General features: G+C 51.5%; 2 protein-coding genes across 4 annotated transcripts; both read right to left on the reverse strand.

Annotated features, from left to right (window-relative positions):
* Nucleotides 1-319: 319 nt before the first annotated feature.
* On the reverse strand, nt 320-2,156 carry Hoxa9 (homeobox A9). The gene is made up of 2 exons (XM_028790056.1): nt 1,580-2,156; nt 320-558 (listed from the first exon to the last, which is right to left on the reverse strand). The coding sequence occupies exons 1-2, from the start codon at nt 2,154-2,156 to the stop codon at nt 320-322; spliced, it is 816 nt and encodes a 271-aa protein (XP_028645889.1).
* Nucleotides 2,157-7,301: 5,145 nt separating this feature from the next.
* Hoxa10 (homeobox A10) lies at nt 7,302-17,080 on the reverse strand. 3 transcript variants are annotated; one of them, XM_028790052.1, is made up of 3 exons: nt 10,651-10,993; nt 10,075-10,581; nt 8,604-8,878 (listed from the first exon to the last, which is right to left on the reverse strand). In XM_028790052.1, exons 1-3 carry the CDS (start codon nt 10,991-10,993, stop codon nt 8,604-8,606), a joined length of 1,125 nt encoding a protein of 374 aa, XP_028645885.1. The 3 variants fall into 3 exon arrangements, with proteins under 3 accessions (XP_028645886.1, XP_028645884.1, XP_028645885.1); XM_028790053.1 differs by lacking the exons at nt 10,075-10,581; nt 10,651-10,993 and adding an exon at nt 16,468-17,080 and having other exon boundaries at nt 7,302-8,878; XM_028790051.1 differs by having other exon boundaries at nt 7,316-8,878; nt 10,075-11,052.
* Between the last annotated feature and the right edge of the window lie 804 nt (nt 17,081-17,884).

Below are 17,884 nucleotides of genomic sequence, written 5' to 3' on the forward strand. Positions count from 1 at the left end.
TATATATATACAAGCTAGTACATACAGTCAACAGCGCTAATGCCCTCCCTGTGTGTGTGTGTGCGCCCGCGTGCGCGGGAGCGCCTTCTACAAAATGGAAAGCTTACAATACCTCCTCCATTAAAGCCGCAGGCCTAGGAGCAGCCTGAGCAGAGACTGCCAGGGGGAGATGAGGCCTGGGATTTAGAGCGCCTTTGTGCGGGTGGTGGAGGCTGGGTTTGGGGGAGAGGAGACAGAGGGAGACAGACAGTCCTTTCTTTTTCTTTCTAGCTTGCTCTTTTTTTTTTTTTTTTTTTAAAAAAAATGAGCCCCTAAAGGCTCACTCGTCTTTTGCCCGGTCCTTGTTGATCTTCTTCATTTTCATCCTGCGGTTCTGGAACCAGATCTTGACCTGCCTTTCAGTGAGGTTCAGCAGCCGGGCCACCTCGTACCTGCGGTCCCGTGTGAGGTACATGTTGAACAGAAACTCCTTCTCCAGTTCCAGCGTCTGGTGTTTTGTGTAGGGGCATCGCTTCTTCCGAGTGGAGCGAGCATGGAGCCAGTTGGCAGCCGGGTTATCTGCGGAGGGAGAGAGACACTGGGTTTAGAGGGAGGAGCATCCCGGGTGGGTCTGAAGGAGCCTCTTGGGGGGGGTCCTCTGGCCGAAGTGCAAGATGCCGCTGAATTGGTTAGAGGAAACACAATGAAACCCTGGCAGACAGACCCACGGAGGGTCACCTACAACAGCACCGGGAAAGTCTCAGCTCTCCCTCCCATCTCCACCCTACTTTGACCTCTCTTCCGTCCCCTCCTCTTCTTCCTCCCACAGTCTGTATATTGTGAAAGGGTGAAATTTGGAAACCATTTTTTTTTTTTTTGCCAGCAAAGAGTAGGCTGTCCTGAGTTCTTGTGGCAAAATTCTCTCTCTCTCTCTCTCTCTCTCTCTCTCTCTCTCTCTCTCTCTCTCTCTCTCTCTCTTCCCTAGCTTCCTTGCAACTGTCCCCATTCTTTATTTGACCTTCCCGGAAGGCCGTGGGAACTACGCGGGGAGGCAGGATGCCTTTGATCAAGTCTCCACTTTATTTGAATAAATCTGGCAAAGGGACCCAAAGGGCTCCAAAGCCCGCAGCCTCATCTTGGGCAGGATTTCCGCCGCCACCGCCAAAGCGAGGAATGGAGGGAATCGGAGGTCTCCCCAAGCGTCCCGGGTCAGATTGCTGCCACAGTTCCTGAACAATCTAGCCGCACAAAAGACTTCTCTGAGCTGCTTTCGAAGAACCGCCCAAAGTCGGCCTGTCCTAGGCCGGGGCAGCTTAGGAGAGGGGCGGCGGGTCTCAGCTCTACCCGCACGCCCGCCCCGCCCCCTCTTACTGCAGCATCCTCCTCCCTTTTCCCCTAGCCGGCGGGGCCTGCTCCACACAGTTCTCTGGACTTGGGACCCCTATCAGAGGTATTCCAAACACCAGCTTCTGGTTCTCGGGCCCTAGATCCAGAGGCACCCATCGAGGTCCAAGGCAGGCTCGAAAGAAAACTGACGCGCTGGTAGATCCTGGTGGCCTGCGTGGAGGCAGAGGCCGGTTTGCAGGAAGGAGACACTTACTGGGATCGATGGGGGGCTTGTCTCCGCCGCTCTCATTCTCGGCATTGTTTTCTGAGAAGGCGCCTTCGCTGGGTTGTTTTTCTCTATCAACTGGAGGAGAACCACAAGCATAGTCAGTCAGGGACAAACTGTGAGTGTCAAGCGTGGGACAGTCACCCCTTCTGGCCGACAGCGGTTCAGGTTTAATGCCATAAGGCCGGCTGGAGGGTAAGCCCGCGAAGGAGAGCGCACCGGGCGTGGGCTCCAGCCAGGAGCGCATATACCTGCCGTCCGGCGCCGCCGCCGCCACGGGCGCCTGGGGGTGCACGTAGGGGTGGTGGTGGTGGTGGTACACCGCAGCAGGGACAGCATTGGCGCCCGCCGCGTGCACTGGGTTCCACGAGGCACCAAACACAGCCGCCTTAGACTGGAAGCTGCAAGGGCTGAAGTCAGGGTGTTCAGCCAGCGCTGCCGCCTGTCTTGGGGGTTGGCCCAGGGCCCCTGGAGCGTAGCGTCCCGCACCCAACTCGTCGGCAGCGTCGGTGCCCAGGAGGAAGGAGTCCACATAGTAGTTGCCCAGGGCCCCGGTGGTGGCCATCGCAGTAGCCCGCTCCTGGCCGGCCCAGCCCGACCCGCCGAAATTATGAAACTGCAGATTTCATGTAACAACTTGGTGGCACCAGGGGGGTGAAGTACAGTCACCTAATAAGTTGCCGGCGCCCGCGCACCCATTGGCCACGCGCGTCACGTGTCCGCCCAGCAGAACAATAACGCGTAAATCACTCCGCACGCTATTAATGGCCCGGTGTTTTGCAGTCATAATTTTTATAGCAAAAGCCATATGTTTTTATGCAAAGGGATCGCGCAGCTCCACGATCTGGTTTGTTTTAATTGTGGCCAACGAAGATTAAAAGATCAAATCTGGCCTTGCCTCTGTACTCTCTCTTGCCACCCCTCCCCCCCATACACACACATACCAGACACACATACACTTCTTAAGCGGACTATTTTATATCACAATTAATCACGCCATCAGGAAGGCGCGGGTCCCGCGTGCGAGCACGGCCAGCAGAGCCCCCTCACATAAAATTAGACAATAATTGAAGCCATAAAAAAGCAGCCAAATCGCATTCTCACTCCACTGTATTTAAATGTATATTTATGATATTTCATAAGGAGTTATTGTTTCGGAAGCCCACACAGGCTGGTGGAAAGTCAGGAACGACCAACAGATTCGTTTGCCTCGCTGCGGCTCCCTGTAAAAATTTATGAGGACTCCGAAAGGTTAAATTAGACTGTTGTGTTTGGTTGGTGAGTACCCTGTAAATAATCCTTGCGCTCCTCAGAGATGTGAGCCCCACCCCGCGCCCCCAAGCCGGCCTCGAAAAGTCAAATACAAGGCTCTCTCCACCTCAACCAGAGTGACCACCGCCGCTGTCGCGATGCACCAACGATGATACCAAACACCTAAAATGGGCTACCGATCCTAGTTAGATTGGAAAGGCGGCCAGACGCTTCCACAGCGCCCAGATCACCCTTGCTCCACAAGGGAAGGCCCCCACAGAGGAACTGCCAAGGAGAGAACTGCCTCAGGGGTTTGTGTCACAAACGCCCTGATTGTGTCACAAGCGCCCTGGCCCACATCTTTGAGCACAAACTGCTCAGCGAATTTTATTTCCTAGGCAGCGGCTTCTAAACTCCATCGTCTGTATGCCTAGTCCCTCTGCCCAAACCGGAGCTGGGGAAAATCGCCAGTCAACATCAGGACCAGAGGAGTTTGTCTTGCTGAGGGGTCGCCTCACATAAAAGTGGCCTAAAAGCGCCTAAAAGGTCGCTCCCGCACTTGAAGTGGCCGTTTCTAGGCCCTTTATCAACCTCTCTGGGATTCTTCCTCCACCATCTCATTTTCCTTCCTTCCTTCCTTTCCCTCCTCTTCCCTTTTTCTTCTTTCCTAACGTCCTTTCTTCCTTCCCCTTTCCTTTTTTTTTTCTGTCTCCGGCACCCCTGCCTTGATTATCCATGAAACAGAACAACAGAGATCCAAGAATCAAAACTAGCCGACTACAGCTCAAGTCCAGTGCTACAGATTAACCCGGGAGGAGGACTGGACATTGACTTTAATCTCATCCTTTGGTCAAATGGAGGATGTTATTTTTCACCCCTTAGAATCTTTGGGGATGAGAAGAAAGTGAAAAGGCCACAGCCACTGTTGTTAATGGGGGGGGGGGGTGGCCCCATCCCGATCTGGAACACAAAGCAAGCTCCTAGAAACTGTTAATTAAATTCACGTGTGAATTCTGTGCCTTCCAAGGGTATGTTTCTCATTACTTCACTATCCACAAAACTGCTGGCCAGAGACATTTCCATCTTTGTTTTTTGCTTTCTTTCTCAGAAATAGTTCAAGCAAACACTTTCCAATACTCCAACAGATTCGTGTCTTGGGAGACAGAAATCCCCCCCCCCACAAATATTAGGCTCTACACCAGAGAGGGACTGTGAAGCTCCCGGGAACACAGACCCCCCTCCTTTGCTTGTCAGTAGGAAGAAGAAAGTGGCCAACACCAGGAACTGGATGTGGCCTGTCCTGACTGCCTCAGTCCCCTCCCCCTAATATTTTCCTTTCCCTGCAAATTCTTCCTAGTCACACAGTCCCAACACAGCCCAAGGTGTTCTAAATATCCGGCAGTCCTCTGAGGTTCAGGTTTTCATTAAAACAATAACCCTGGAGTATAACTCTGCTCTTAATTGTCACTGTGAGTGGTAGAGTCTTCTTGGCTGACCTTTTCACTTTTTGTATTCAGAGGTGTCTATCATCATCATCATCATTAATTAAAAATATTTTCAAAAATCTTTAGTCTTTAAATAGAAAGATTACAAACGAGCAGGCACTGAGTATTAAGCAGCTCTTTACGTGTGGCCAGAAAGGGGAAAAATTTCATAGAAGCAGATATTGCCTTTGTGAGTCTAGAAACTTGATCCTAAAGTATACAGGTTTTTATTTCTGCCTTTTTTTTATTTGGACGTGAAATGAGTTGTCTACACATCTAGAAATAATAAATGGATGTAATCACACACCACCTCATTCTCAACTGAGAATCTTCCTAAAACTAAGTTAGTCTCTGAAATAAATCCAATACCCGGATCCAGAAAATGGCAGAGAAGAGCTGGAGGGAACCGGGTGTACTGGTCATTCAGATAACAGGTTGTTGACTGAGCAATGAAAACAATTCCCGGGCATCAGCCTGAGCTGGGAAGGGAAACAGAGTTCTGTGGTCTCGGGTAGTGCCTATGCTGTTGCGGGGGAAGGGCGGTTTGTTTTCATTTTCTGTATTAAGAGTGATTAGGCTGCTTTTCTTAGATTACAATTCAGTACCAGTACCCCAGTGTGTGCCCTCCCTGTTCTTGAATTTGGGATTGTTTTCATTCATTTAAAATATATTGGAGCTGGGAAGGTCTCCCTTCCCAAACACTCAACTGCACAAGGCAGGACGTGTCTAACATTTTCTGAATCTAATACGGCCAGCAAGTCAGCAAGCAGTCAAGCCTTGGACCCGGTGAGGCTCTCTCATCATGGTCAAAGCCCGAGTTAGCACCCGGAAAGCTGGCAGAACGGCTCAAGAAGCTTCCTGCTGGAGCTTGCTTAGTAGTCAGGCTCCACAGAACCTAGGCAAGAATTCAGCCCTGATTCCAGCTTCTGAACCAATGAAGTTGGCAAAGGGTTTCCTGCCCTCGCTGTGGGCACACAAAGACGCCGCGGGTGCCCCCTCACCGGATCTCTCAGGCAGCCGCTAACGCAAGGCCGCCGCCATCCGGTCGTGATCGTAACCGAGGCCTTGTCGGCGCAGAGGCCCACCAGGCCAAAAACCACCGAGGCTTCCTTACGCTATCCTTAGCACATTCAAAACTGTGTACCGAGAGGGGAAAAAAATGAAACCGCCAAGCTTTCTTTAAGCCAGCCCTTCACCCTCCGGAAGAACAATTTGGAAAGGAAACGCAGAGAGAGAGATTTGGACATAAAGATGGACGATGCAAGAAAAAGGAAAAAAATGAAGGAAGGAGCAACTGAAAGGAAAATATAAAAAGGAAGAAAGAAGAAAGGAAAGGAGATAGAAAATACGTAAAAGACACAGCGGCAACTGAGAGCAGAGGGCGCCCTTGCAGAGGGAAAGGTAAGCGACAAGGCCAGGATGCCAGCCTCGGACTGTCCTGACTCTCTTATCTCAGGCTGGGTCTCTACTGGCGAAGGACTTTTGCCTCTGCTCATAGCGGGATTACAGTGGAGAGCATGTGTTCAGCCAAGCCTTGCAGGAGAGTGACAGAGCTCCACACAGGCCCAGGTCGACAGTAGGGAAAGTTCAAACTGCAGAGGAGCGCCCCTGACCTTGGATGGCCCGGGGCCCAGAATTCTTACCACGCCCACGGCGTCCAAGAATCAGCCGCCAACCTGACCATACCTGCTCCGGGCCAGGTGCCGGGCGGAGACAGTGAGGCGGCCTGGATGGCACAGCGCTGAGAAGACCCGGAGCTCCTCCTGCACTGGGGATCTGAGGTTGCCACCGCAGGCCTGGCACGATTAGGGCCTTGATGGCACGCCTGGCCACCCCGGGCTGCTCAGTACAGGTACCTGGAGACGCTTTCAACTGAAGTAATGAAGGCAGTGTCGTGCTGTCGAGAGAAAGGTGGATCCCAACAACAGGAAACTACCTAAATCACCGACCAGTTCTGATGCTGCCGGCGTACGGATGCCTCGCCCCTCGCCGCCTCCTCTGCCGCCACTGTCGCCGCCAAGGAAAGAGCCCTGCCATTGTGCCCAGACCAGCCCTCCGCAACCTGTACCAGACCCCACCCCAACCCCGTGGTGGAGGAAGAAGGCTCCGGTCTCGGGAAAGGTACGCCTAGGAGAAGGAGAGAGTGAAAGGAGGGAGGGGCACGAGAAAGAGAGAGGAAATAAAAAGGAAGGGGGAAAAGCTAGAAGAGAGGGGAGACCCAGCGGGGTGCGGCGCGTTCCCCAGATTCTGCAGCCTTGCCCAACAAGCCGTGCGATTGCCGCCCTGGACGACCAGAAAAAGCAGGGGACAGCACCGAGCCGGGTCCTGTGTCTGGCTGCGGCCTCTTCTACTCACTCCCCGCAGCCGCTCGCTCTCCTCCTCTTCTGCCTCCTAGCCGCCCGCCCGCTGAGGCGCGCGCTCCCGCGACCCTCCCCCCCCCACCCCGAGTGTCGCCCCCCCACCTCCGGCTAGCAGGAAACGCGTGGCCTAGCGGAGGGCCGCCAGGTGGGGGAGGCCTGGCAGGGGGAGGGGGTGACCCTGGACAGCTCGGCCCAGGTCCACTCAACCGCTGCCGCAGGCATTAGTGGTGCTCCTTGAGTGGACCCTCCTCCGCGAATTTCGGGCGTGGGGTCTTCTAGGACCTGGACACCCGCAAAATAACTGGCCTCTGCGAGCCTCTCTGGGGCTCCCGAAAGAAATCCTTTTTAGCTTCCTCTGTCTATGCAGCTCTCCTCTCAACTGAAACCACTGGTCCAAGACAGCCACAATCCAGATATACTAGCAAGTCATAAAACTGAACAAAAGCCGACAAACCTTAAGGCACCAGGGCTATAGGGCCCAGACAAATTACGACCGTCTAGGTAATATTTAAATAGATGCCTGAAGTAATTGCAGGGGGCTCGGGCTAGCCCTCCTGTTGTAAAAGTGGTGGACAGGATAAAGTGGAAGGTGAAGATAAGAAGTCAAAAAAGAGGTAAAATTAAAAAGCTTCATTCCACAGCTTTTATTCTATAAGAACATAAACATCATCTTTTTCCACGCACAGCAGCAATACAATATTAATTTATTCTGATTTAAGATTTGAAGTAAATAAAGCTAGAACTAACATTTATAATAACGATAGAATGCATTTGCTTAAACAAGATTGGCAAATTTTCATAATAATAGACATTTATACAGATTTGTATTTATAGGTTTTTTTCTTTTCTGCACCTACAGGTTTGACCCTTTTATGCATGTAACTTCACAGTATAAAGGAAATCCAAACAATCTCTCCCTTCTCTCGTTTCTCTGCTTGCCCCAGCCCGCCTAGGCTTCCATGAATTTCAGAAAGCCTACAAAATAAAACAAAACAAAAAGTGAATTAAAGCAAAAAAAAAAACACCCAACTCCATTAAATAGGGAGAACTGTGGTGTGCTTTTCACGTGTTACCAACTGGTAACAATTTTAATGACGAAAACCCACTTATTCCACATGTATAAACAAACCTGCATTAGTTATCAACAGCCAGGGTATGTGAATTCAAAGGTGAATGAAAGATACTAGTCAGGCAAGCAAGACCTTAGGCAAACGGGGAAGAGAGGTTTCCTTTTCTTGCCCATTTTTATTTTCATTTAAAGCTGGGAGATCTTACAGAAGAAAGAAAAAATTAATCTTTCTGATTATTTCTTCTTCCCCTTTTCAACCAGCCAGGTCAAGCCCTTTAGCTAACCTGAATGTCCATGCTTCCATACTCTGCCAAGGAAGAAAAGAAGGAAGAAAAGAGAAACCAGGCCTGGACTCCCTGATTAAACACAGCCCAGCACTCCAGGCTGGAGAACCCGGTGGCGGCTCCTTGCACCATTGACCTCCGGCTAGACACCTCAGCGCCGACAATGGGACCTAGGGCTTCCGGCTAAGTTTACCCAGGGCTGGGCAGGAAACCAGATCAGTGGAGGAGTACTGGGGCCCTTTCCTAGCAGTGGGTCCCAGAGGCAGCAAACCCACCCCAGTCAGGACTTGACAGTGAGGACAATCTCAACCTCTATAGAATTTTAGCGATATGGCTTTTTCCCCCAGAAAACAAGTAAACCAACACCAAGCAAACAGACAAAGAAACAAAAAGCCAGAACAAACCAGCCCTGCACAGACGAAACGGCCTGGGAGATGGCGGGTGTGGGAGGGAGACATGGGGCTCCGGCACAGGTGCGAGTTCTGGGGCAGAGGCTGGAGGCAGAAGGATGGGTACAGGCGCTCGCTCGCTCCGGAAGCGAAAACACGTTGTCTGGAAGTTTCATCAGGAAAAATTAAAGTTGGCTGTGAGCTCCCGGATTCGGTTTTCTCTGTTCATTTTCTTCAGTTTCATCCTGCGATTCTGAAACCAGATTTTCACTTGTCTGTCCGTGAGGTGGACGCTACGGCTGATCTCTAGGCGCCGCTCTCGAGTAAGGTACATGTTGAATAGAAATTCCTTCTCCAGCTCCAGCGTCTGGTGCTTCGTGTAAGGGCAGCGTTTCTTCCGGCCGCTCTTCGCTGTGAGCCAGTTGGCTGCGTTTTCGCCTTTGGAATTGCCTGGAGTTTAAGAGAATACAGAGGGGAAGGTTAAGTCGAGGCCACTCGGGCTGTATGAGGGGGGTGAATTCCGGGTCTTTTCCATTTAGAGGGATGCCCGAAGTCATAGAGAGAGGGTTATGCCCTCCCTCCTTTTGCAAGAAATCCCTCCAAAAGGCATGACAAAGTCGACTGGGCCTCAAATCCACACCCGGTCCTCCCAATTTACATTTTCCTTTACTTTTTTTCCAGGCACCTGTTTTAGCACCACGCCGCGGGGCGCTGAGAGAATGAAAGGCCGGAGAAGGCAAAGCCGTACATCTTGAACTTAACGCCTTTCTCTGCCTCTCACCCGGTGGCAGGGAAGCATTTCCTGCAGGCCCCCAAGCTGGGGTAACGGAATGCTTATTTGGATGAGAGGCTGGCAGCTCCACTGGCTTACCCTAACCTCCTAAAATTGCCCCAGGCTAGAGGAGAAGGACCTAGTTGGGCCAATGGGGAAGTTCCGAAAAGCCGATCTGGGGTCAAGGGCTTGAGTTTGGCTCCTGTCCCTCCAAGTAACCGGAGTGTGAAGCGGGGCAACACCGGATTCCAGGAGAAGGGAAATGGCCATTCCTAGGTTTTCAGCTCAGGGCCCAAGCAAGCCCTCGAGCCGAATTTGCCTTTTCTTTTTTCTTACAACAAGGACTCCCTCCCCTCCAGGAACTTTGAAAAAAAAAAAAAAACGCATGGGGGATCGTAAACTCGAACTTCGCCGGTTAATGGGCTTATTTATTGGCTCTGGCGGCTGCTTATTTTGGATGCTTTACAAACATCCGTGCTATCTGCAAGCGAGCCACTTTCCCTCCCTGCTCCTCCCCCCGCGTGGGCCGCGCTGAGCAGGCTGGACTAGGGACCGGGGCTTGAGGGTACTCAGGGCCACGAGAAAGTGCATGCACAGGAGGAGAGCTGCTCGCTGGTATCCTAATCCCCCCCCCCAAGTCTGGGTGAGCAGGGGCCAGAACTGAGGACCTCTTGGTGTGGGGCCCTAGCCGGGCATGGATTTTTACAGCATCCCCACGCCCAAATATTAAAAACAAGTTCAGAAGGTCAGCCTGCCGTCAGCTTGGGCCAAGGCCTGTCGCTGCCGCGCGGGCTCCTGGTCCTCTGCTCCTTCCTTGTGTGTCTGTCTGTCTGTCTGCCCGTCTGACTTGAGCCCTCGGTTGCGCTCTGCTTACCCAGGGAGTCCTTCTCCGGCGAGGCTTTACTGTTTTCGGAAGGGGCCGGGGACAGCTCCTCAGCCGCCGAGGATGACGCGTGCGCCTCCTCGTCGCCCTGCGAGCCGCCGCCACCGGCGCAAACCAGCGTGGGTGGTGGCGTGGAGTCTAGGACTCGCTCCTTCCCGGCTGCCTCGGCCGAGCCAGAGGCCAGTGCGGGCGGCGGGTCGAAGCCGCGCCCCGGGGGCTGCGCAGGAAAGGGACTAGCGAGCTGCTGCGTGCCGCCACCGCCGCCGCTGCCGAAGCCCTTGGCCGTGCCGTAGGCCTGCGACAGGCGGAAGTAGCCCGGCACTGGCACTCCGCTGGTGGCGCCCAGGGCGCAGCCGTCGGGCGGCGGGCCCCGCGGGAAAGGGGCCAGGTCGGTGGCGGCCGAGCCTTTGGGGCATTTGTCCGCAGAATCGTAGAGGCAGTAGGAGCTCTCTTCTTTGATGTTCTGCGCAAAAGAACACGAAGTGGCCTGTGGCGGGGGTTGGGGTGGCTGCGGCGGGGGCGGCGGCTGCTGCTGCTGGGGCTGTGGCTGCGGTGGCGGCGGCCCGTCGGGCTGCTCCATCCGGCAGGAGCGGGGCGCATCCAGCCACAGGTCTAGGGGCGCGGGCGCGTAGCCATGCGTCCCGGGACCCAGGCCCCCGCTACCACCACCGCTACCACCTCCGGGCGACGGCGCCTCATTACGCTTGCTGCCCAGCGCCGGGAAGAGCCCGCAGCTTTGCAGCCCGTACGGCAGGTCGCTGGCAGGCGGCAGGTAGACTCCGCCGTGGGCGTAGTAGCCACCTCCACCGCCACCCGCGCTACCGCCACCGCCACCCGCCTCGCCTCTGCCTGAGCTGATGAGCGAGTCGACCAAAAAAGAGTTCGCGGCAGGGCTCTCCGAGCATGACATTGTTGTGGGATAATTTGGCGAAGGGAGCAGATAGCCCTTTCTGGCTGACATTTCTTGTGCAAAACATGCTGAATACGATTAGCAATCCCCCCGCACCGCGGCGGGCGCCTACAGCCAATCCCGAGCCAGAGTTTCCACGCGACCACTCCCAGTTTGGTTTCGTAGGCGCGGGGCCGCTCTCTGAGGGCGCCCTCGGAGCCCGCGATTGATATAAATATGTAATCTGTATTGATGGACCAGAAGACGCACGCCTGACACCTATGGCCCGAAGGCCGGAACTGTGGAGGCTGCCCTAAAGTGGCAGTCGGGGGGGATCTGGCTCTTGAACCTGTACACCTCCCCCCCCATGCAAGAGTCTATTTGGAAGCTCCCTTGGGCCCTAAGCTGTTAACAAGTGGGGTGTTTATGATATGCACCCCAGCCAACCTTGGGTGCTTCCATGCCTGCTGTAGAGTGGCCGTGAGTCTCCCGTCGCCCCATTGATCATTTAAGCGGGCCCTGTAACAGTCTAGCTGTCCTATACATTTCTGGACCTGGAGCTGGCTTCAATTCTTAAATTTGGCTTCCTAAAGTGGCTGGTAATAAAAAATTAAAAAAAAAAGTAGTACTGAGTATGTCAAGACCTTCGGTGGGTCCAGAACCCACAGTAAACTAGTACCACAACCAACATCTCACAAAGAAAGACTATTGTCCCAAAATGCATTGGCTGATCACTGCCTGGTTCCTCTGTCCGCACCACTGTCTTACTCCATCCTATGCCCAGGCAAGATTTTTCTCCTTCACTATGCTCAATCGGTTCACGCTCTCTACTCCTGTCATCCAACCTTGCACAGCTGCCTTAGTGAGGTGAAAAATCAATGGACTGGCAGCGCTGGCAAAAGATCTCCCCGCCCCCAGCCCGCGCCCCAATCCACAGTTCAGAGTCAAACGCATACTCCCCATCCTCTTGAGGAGACCCCAACCTCACTACCTTTAGAGGACTAGAATGTTGGCCTTGGGTCTCCTGCCTTACTGTGCTGGCAGAACTGGAAGGAAAACCGTGGAAGAATGTGTCTAGCAAATACCTCTGCCACACTGCTTCCTTTCTTGCTCTCCTTTCAGCCTTAGCATTCCCTGGCTCCAGGAGGTTCTGACAAAACCTGTCACTGTGCTCACCTTGCTGTACTCACCCCACCCCCAAAGACATGGCGGGGGCAGTCCTTTTCCCAGCCATTTTTTTTTGTCGTGTATTGTGCACATTTTAACAAGGTGGTGATGAGGAAATCAATTCCCTAGAAGGCCGAGCTGGCGTTGGGCCCTATTCTAAGAGACTCCAGAGACCAGGTGCTTTGCTTAGCAGACACTGGGTCCTACTCAGGGGTGCTTCCTTTGGGCAATTGAAAGTGGTCAGCCCCCAAATGTGGGCCTTATATCAAACTCAGGAAATGTGACCTTTTCCGGCAGGATCCAGTGGGGGCTTGTATAGTTGATGCTTTACTCCTGACCTGTGGGTTATAAGGTCTCCAGGATGCCCCAGACCTGCCAGCTCCAGTTGGAACTGGAGAGCTGCTGACTGCCCGGGAGCCCTGAACTACATTGTTCAGGCCTCTGCAAATGGCAGGGACGCTTGCTTTTAGTTGGATATATTCTGGTTCCTCCCAGAAGGAATCCTGGACAGAGACAACCCTGACAACACCCTGAGAGCGAGAGGACACAGGAAAGCTGGCTAGGTAGAGGCTAGGCTCTGACTTCTGAAATGCAAGAAACTGCAGTTGGTTGCAGCTGCTTGGCAAGCCCACACCCTCTGCTAACAGAAGGCATCTCTGCCAGTTCTATCTCTGTCTCTCTGAAGGTGACAGGTGGGAGGGCTGGTTATCTAAGCGTCTAAATGCAAAAGAAAGGTATAGGGAGAGAAAGAGGAGAATAAGGGGAAGGAGGCAAGGGGAGAGAGAGAGAGAGAGAGAGAGAGAGAGAGAGAGAGAAATTCAGATGAGCCGCTCTGGAAAACAAAAGCTGGGTCTGTGTGAGACATCATTAACTATCTGATTTGCTTCTGTACCCAAGGCCAAGGCAAATTTTCACTAGAATAGGCCTTAAGGACCAGAGAGCCAGAATGATGCTAAGCTTCAAAACATGGACGCCTGTTACACTCCGTTAAGCTTCCAGATGTGGGTGCTCCTTGCTCTGTTCACTAGAGAGGTGGAACTCTTGTATTCAACAGTGTCACCTGAAAACATCCTGAAGCTGAGGGTGCTTACAAAAGGCACTTTGCTCTCCAGCAATTCTGATACCTCTCTGGGAAGCTGTTATGTGGAAGAAGTAGGTCCCCTTGAGGAAAAGGAGCTCCAACAGGCCAGCAGGCTTGGGAACCAGGCTCCTGAGCTGTTCCCTGTCTGGGTCTCATGCAGAAAGGAGTTTCCCTGGCTGAGGTTTTTAAAGGACCAGTGGCCATTGTAGCTTGTGTTTGAGATAACAGAGGCTTCAAGGATGTAGTGAAAGACAGTGATAGAGACAGAATCTTTCTTAACCTTCTGGGATTACAGGGACCCCTCTCAGTAGTCCAAGCAAGGGTAGTTCTGACTTATCTTGTGAAAAACAAAAATAAAAATGAAACAAAAACCCCACATCTGTGCACTCGCATGATTTGACCCATCATTTTCAAAGAGTTCATACACCGCCCCTAGCTGTTCCTTCAAATTCTCTAGAGGACTCTCCTGGGACTCAGTAGCCCCTGCCTGTTTGTCTGGTAAGACAAGCCAGGTGTCCAACTGCAAGCTACTTAGGCTGGCCCTAGCCAAGGCCTTGTAGGATAGCCAAATGGGTTTCTAGGCTGTATGGAATTCAGAAGCCTGCACTTGCTGACCAAGGTTTAAAGCTCAGCTCCAGTACTGCATACACTACAAAGGCTACCTCTAGTAAAGATAGGAGGAATTGGATTACTTGCTAGCAGCCTCTCAGACCATGGCATTGGCAATTGAATCTTCACCAACCTTTGTGGAGGCAGTTACGCTGTTCTCAACATTCCCCTTGCAAGAAACCAAACGGGGTGTTTAATTTGGGGTTTCCTTTCTTTTCCTGTTTAAGTGTGTAAGCCTTTATAGCAACCCCTCTCTGACTGGGGATCTCTGTCCTACTCCCACTGAGACTTGCTGAGCAAGGGAACAACAGGAGAGCCTACCATGGAATGCCCAGTATCTGGCAGACTGGCCTGGTGTGGTTGTCTTAAAGTAAATACAGTGACTCAGAAGCTCAAGTTAAATGTGGCCGGTGGGTTGAGTGCCTGCTTAGCTTAAAGAGTCTGGAGTCTCAGGCATCCCTCAGACACTCTGAAGGCTCCAGTGTCTCCCTAGACTACAACAATGAAGTGTTAGCCTCCTCAATAAAAAATATTCTGTTTATTGAGGTCCTTGCCTTAATGGAGATTCGCCATCCCTAGAAGATTAAGTATAGCGATTCCCCTTTCTCTCTTTTCTCCTTTGCCCTTCTTTTCAGCAGCTGAATTCCCTTTTCCTTCTTTAGATGCCTTTGACCTAAAACCCTTGGTGCCTGCTGGCCTTAACCAGGCCTGTATAGCAATCACATCGCTGCCGCCACCGCTAGAGTCTGGGTTTGTTCGGGAGTAGATATTGCCAGTTTCTACCTGGTGATAAGGCTCTTTCTCTCCACGGAGTTAGGAGAAATGCCAGGCAAACGAATCAAGAAAGGGTAAGCATTACTCTGTGGTTTTACTTAATAACAGATTCCTCTTCCTGAGTAGGCCATTGCAAGCTTCCCAAATACATTCTTAATATAAAAATACCTTGAGGTTTTTTTTGAACCAGGACAAAACAAACAACAATAACAACAACAACAAAAAATCTAGGTCCTGAGAATCAAATACAAATCAGTTTGTACCCAGAGGCCATTCTCAATGTTTTTTAGTTCCCAGTTATCTAGAGGGCTGTCGTGCTGGATCGCAGCTTCATGGAAAAAAGTGAATACAGCTCCAATGTGTCCAGCATTAATAAAATTTGAGAAATTTTCCCATTCACATATTTATGAATAACTAGATTTTTTTTTCCACGAGCAACATTCCTTTCCCGGTTTTCTTCATGAATGTCCACATTCCCGGGGATGTTTAATGTGTGGGCTTTTGTTTCTTTCTCTTTGTTGGTTTGATTTTTGGGTTTTTTTTGTTGTTGTTGTTTACCAGGATCAATCTATCCTTAAAATATTGTTCTATTTTTTCCCCTCTAAATCCCACTATTGAGCTGGCTCTTGACCTTTAGCGGGGGAAGTATTGAGTCCTTTTGTCAGCAATTTTGCAGTACCAGTGCTCTTAGTTTTGTAGGTAAGAAACTGATTCTGGCCTTAAAACTGGAAGCAGCTCAGGCGCATAGGGAGTGCAGGAAGGTGTCGGTCCCACTGCCTGCCGGTCACAGAGTGGGCCCTCATGTCTGCTCTAGGTTGCTTTTTTTTTTTTTTTCTGGCATGGCTTAGGAGAAACCATCCTTAACAAAACTAGTGATTCATAAGGACAGTTTTTGCTCACACACTTGTGAAGAGGGGAAGCATCTACGCGTTCTGGAATCCTTTTTACTCATCCAAGGCACTGTAGATTTGGGGAGAGAAAGAAACTATTTCGAGAAACAAATAAAAAGATGCTAAAATAAAAATTTAAATATGGGAGAAACGCGAGTTTTAAATCTGGCCTTCAAGATGTAAGCAGTTTGGTTATTTAAAACGTGTTTTATAAAAACAAGGAGTCAGACTTAATCTCCGATGTCATTTAAGCAAATATACCGGTATTTTACCAGTATTTTTGCATAATTTTGCAAGATATGCGATGAGAAACCCCTCCTCGTTTTAATGGCTAAGGGATTTTGTTGGAAAATGTCAGCTAGGATTATGATGCTACATTCTAAATACGCAATACGAGGCTGTCTCCAACATCCTCAGAAAAACCAAATGCGACTTTTTTGAATGGCCTTTTTTGTGAACAAAGCTTTGCTCTAGCCTGCTTGGCAGACTTCTAGGCTGTACCTACGAGAAAATCGGTAACCTCTGGCGGGCTGCCCCAGGGAAAACAACCCCCGGTCAAACGGCCACAGACACGGACCACCCCATTGTTTCCAAGGAGAAACTTTGTTTTCCCTAGTCTACCACCTCTTTCCTCTTCTAACAGCCCTAATTCCAGCACAATTGAGTCCCTTTCGTCTGGGTTAGGACCATATCTAACTTATTCAGATGGGAAAATTTCAGCAAAATCGAAAGATCGCCTGGGGTGAGAAGCTTGGGTGAAAGGCTGGCTCACGGAGCTAAAACCGACAACTTTTCCACTTAGGCCTCCCACTGCTTTCCAACCATAGAAGGCGATGGGACGGCGGGGGGCTGAGGGGTGGCAAACGGGCATCACCCCAGAAACTCAATCATGGCCCGGAGCTTTGCTTAGACATCAGCTACGTCCCCACTCCCACCTCCACTACAGTGAAATTGATAAACTTGTGGCCGCTTACCTTGACTCATTTCTGAAATCACTGCCAAGGGGCAGCAGCTTCTCCACGCCGCGAGCGATACCGAAAGGCCTAACGAAGGCGCTCTGCTTTAAATAACAGCCTCAATCACTTCTTGAGCGCGAGGCCCCCTCTTTTTGAATACGAAGGGGAGCCGGACAAGTGAAATAACGTACCGTGCTGCTCTTAGTATCAGAAGCGAACAAAGGCCAAGAATCTCGCTGGGGTTCCGGACTCCCTGGCGGCTTTGACATTGATCGGGAGTGCGCCATCTCGTGGCGGCTGCGGGCCTAGGCGAGGCTGGAGATCCAGCCTGCGGCCCAGTAAAGGAAGCTGGCTCCGGGCAGAGAAAGAGCAAGAGAATGTGCCCAACCCGCTGCTATTGAGATCTCATTTTTACATCTAAGAAATTGCTGCAAAACCCCAGCCGGGTTTATAGCGGCGCATTCCAAATATGCAAATTGGCCGGCCCGGGACGGGTTTACGACCACATTGTCACAGCCATCGGAGGATGGGCTTTTATAGGGCTCAGAAATCAAACCCGCGCCCGCCCGCCGCCCGCCTGCAAGCAGTTCTCCTGGCTAGACTCTCTCTAGCAACTTGAGAGACTTTGGTTAATCTTTAACCATCCCAAAGGAAGTCTTTTCCTAAACCGAGCTTCCCTGCCCGCCCCCTTTCGCCCCCCAGGAGGGCCCTTGTTCTCAGTGTGTCTGTCGATCAAGCAAGACATTCATCTAGAGGGTCTGTCTCTTTCCCCTTTCAGCTCGCTTTCCCCACCCCTGTCTCGCCAGTTAGACAAACACACAAACAAATAAACAGAGCAGGCTCTTGGAGCCTAAGGTCTCTCTCCAAATGAGACCCTCTTTGCTTCTTTGGCTCTGCCTGGGTGGCTGAAAGAGTGGGGTGGGCAACAAAAGGCTCTGTCCTTTCCGCCCTGCCCCTCAAGGTTATGGGTGATGTCCAAATTTAAGGCAGAAGTTCAAAGGCAGCAAACAAAGAACAAGCCCGCATCTTTCTTTGCCCAAGGGAACCGAGAGGGAACTGGAAAGAAAGCACACTTAGAGACTCTCAAGAGACCTAGCTCGTCCTTTGTACCTAGACTCAGGTCTCTCTTGCTGAAAGAGAGACCTTGTACTCACAAGGTACACCCAGAGGAGTTTTATTCAGTCCTGAGGTGAGCAAGATTAGCCTGGGTTAGGTCATTGGCTATTGCAGTCCCCCCAAGTCCTTCTCCAGAGCTGAGGTCAGTTGGAAGGAGTGAAGTCTCACAGCCTAAACCCTGACATATCCCATCCCTAACGTGCTGCCTTCCACTAGGACACAGAGCCTCAGGCGTCCTACCCTTAGCTTCTATTGCAGCTCAATCCTGATTCCATCACCTCTCAGGGGCGTGGTAACTCACCCCTTTTTACTGCTAAAA

The sequence above is a fragment of the Grammomys surdaster genome, unplaced genomic scaffold (assembly GCF_004785775.1).
Source record: "Grammomys surdaster isolate TR1022 unplaced genomic scaffold, NIH_TR_1.0 125861, whole genome shotgun sequence".
NCBI classification, from domain to species: domain Eukaryota; kingdom Metazoa; phylum Chordata; class Mammalia; order Rodentia; family Muridae; genus Grammomys; species Grammomys surdaster.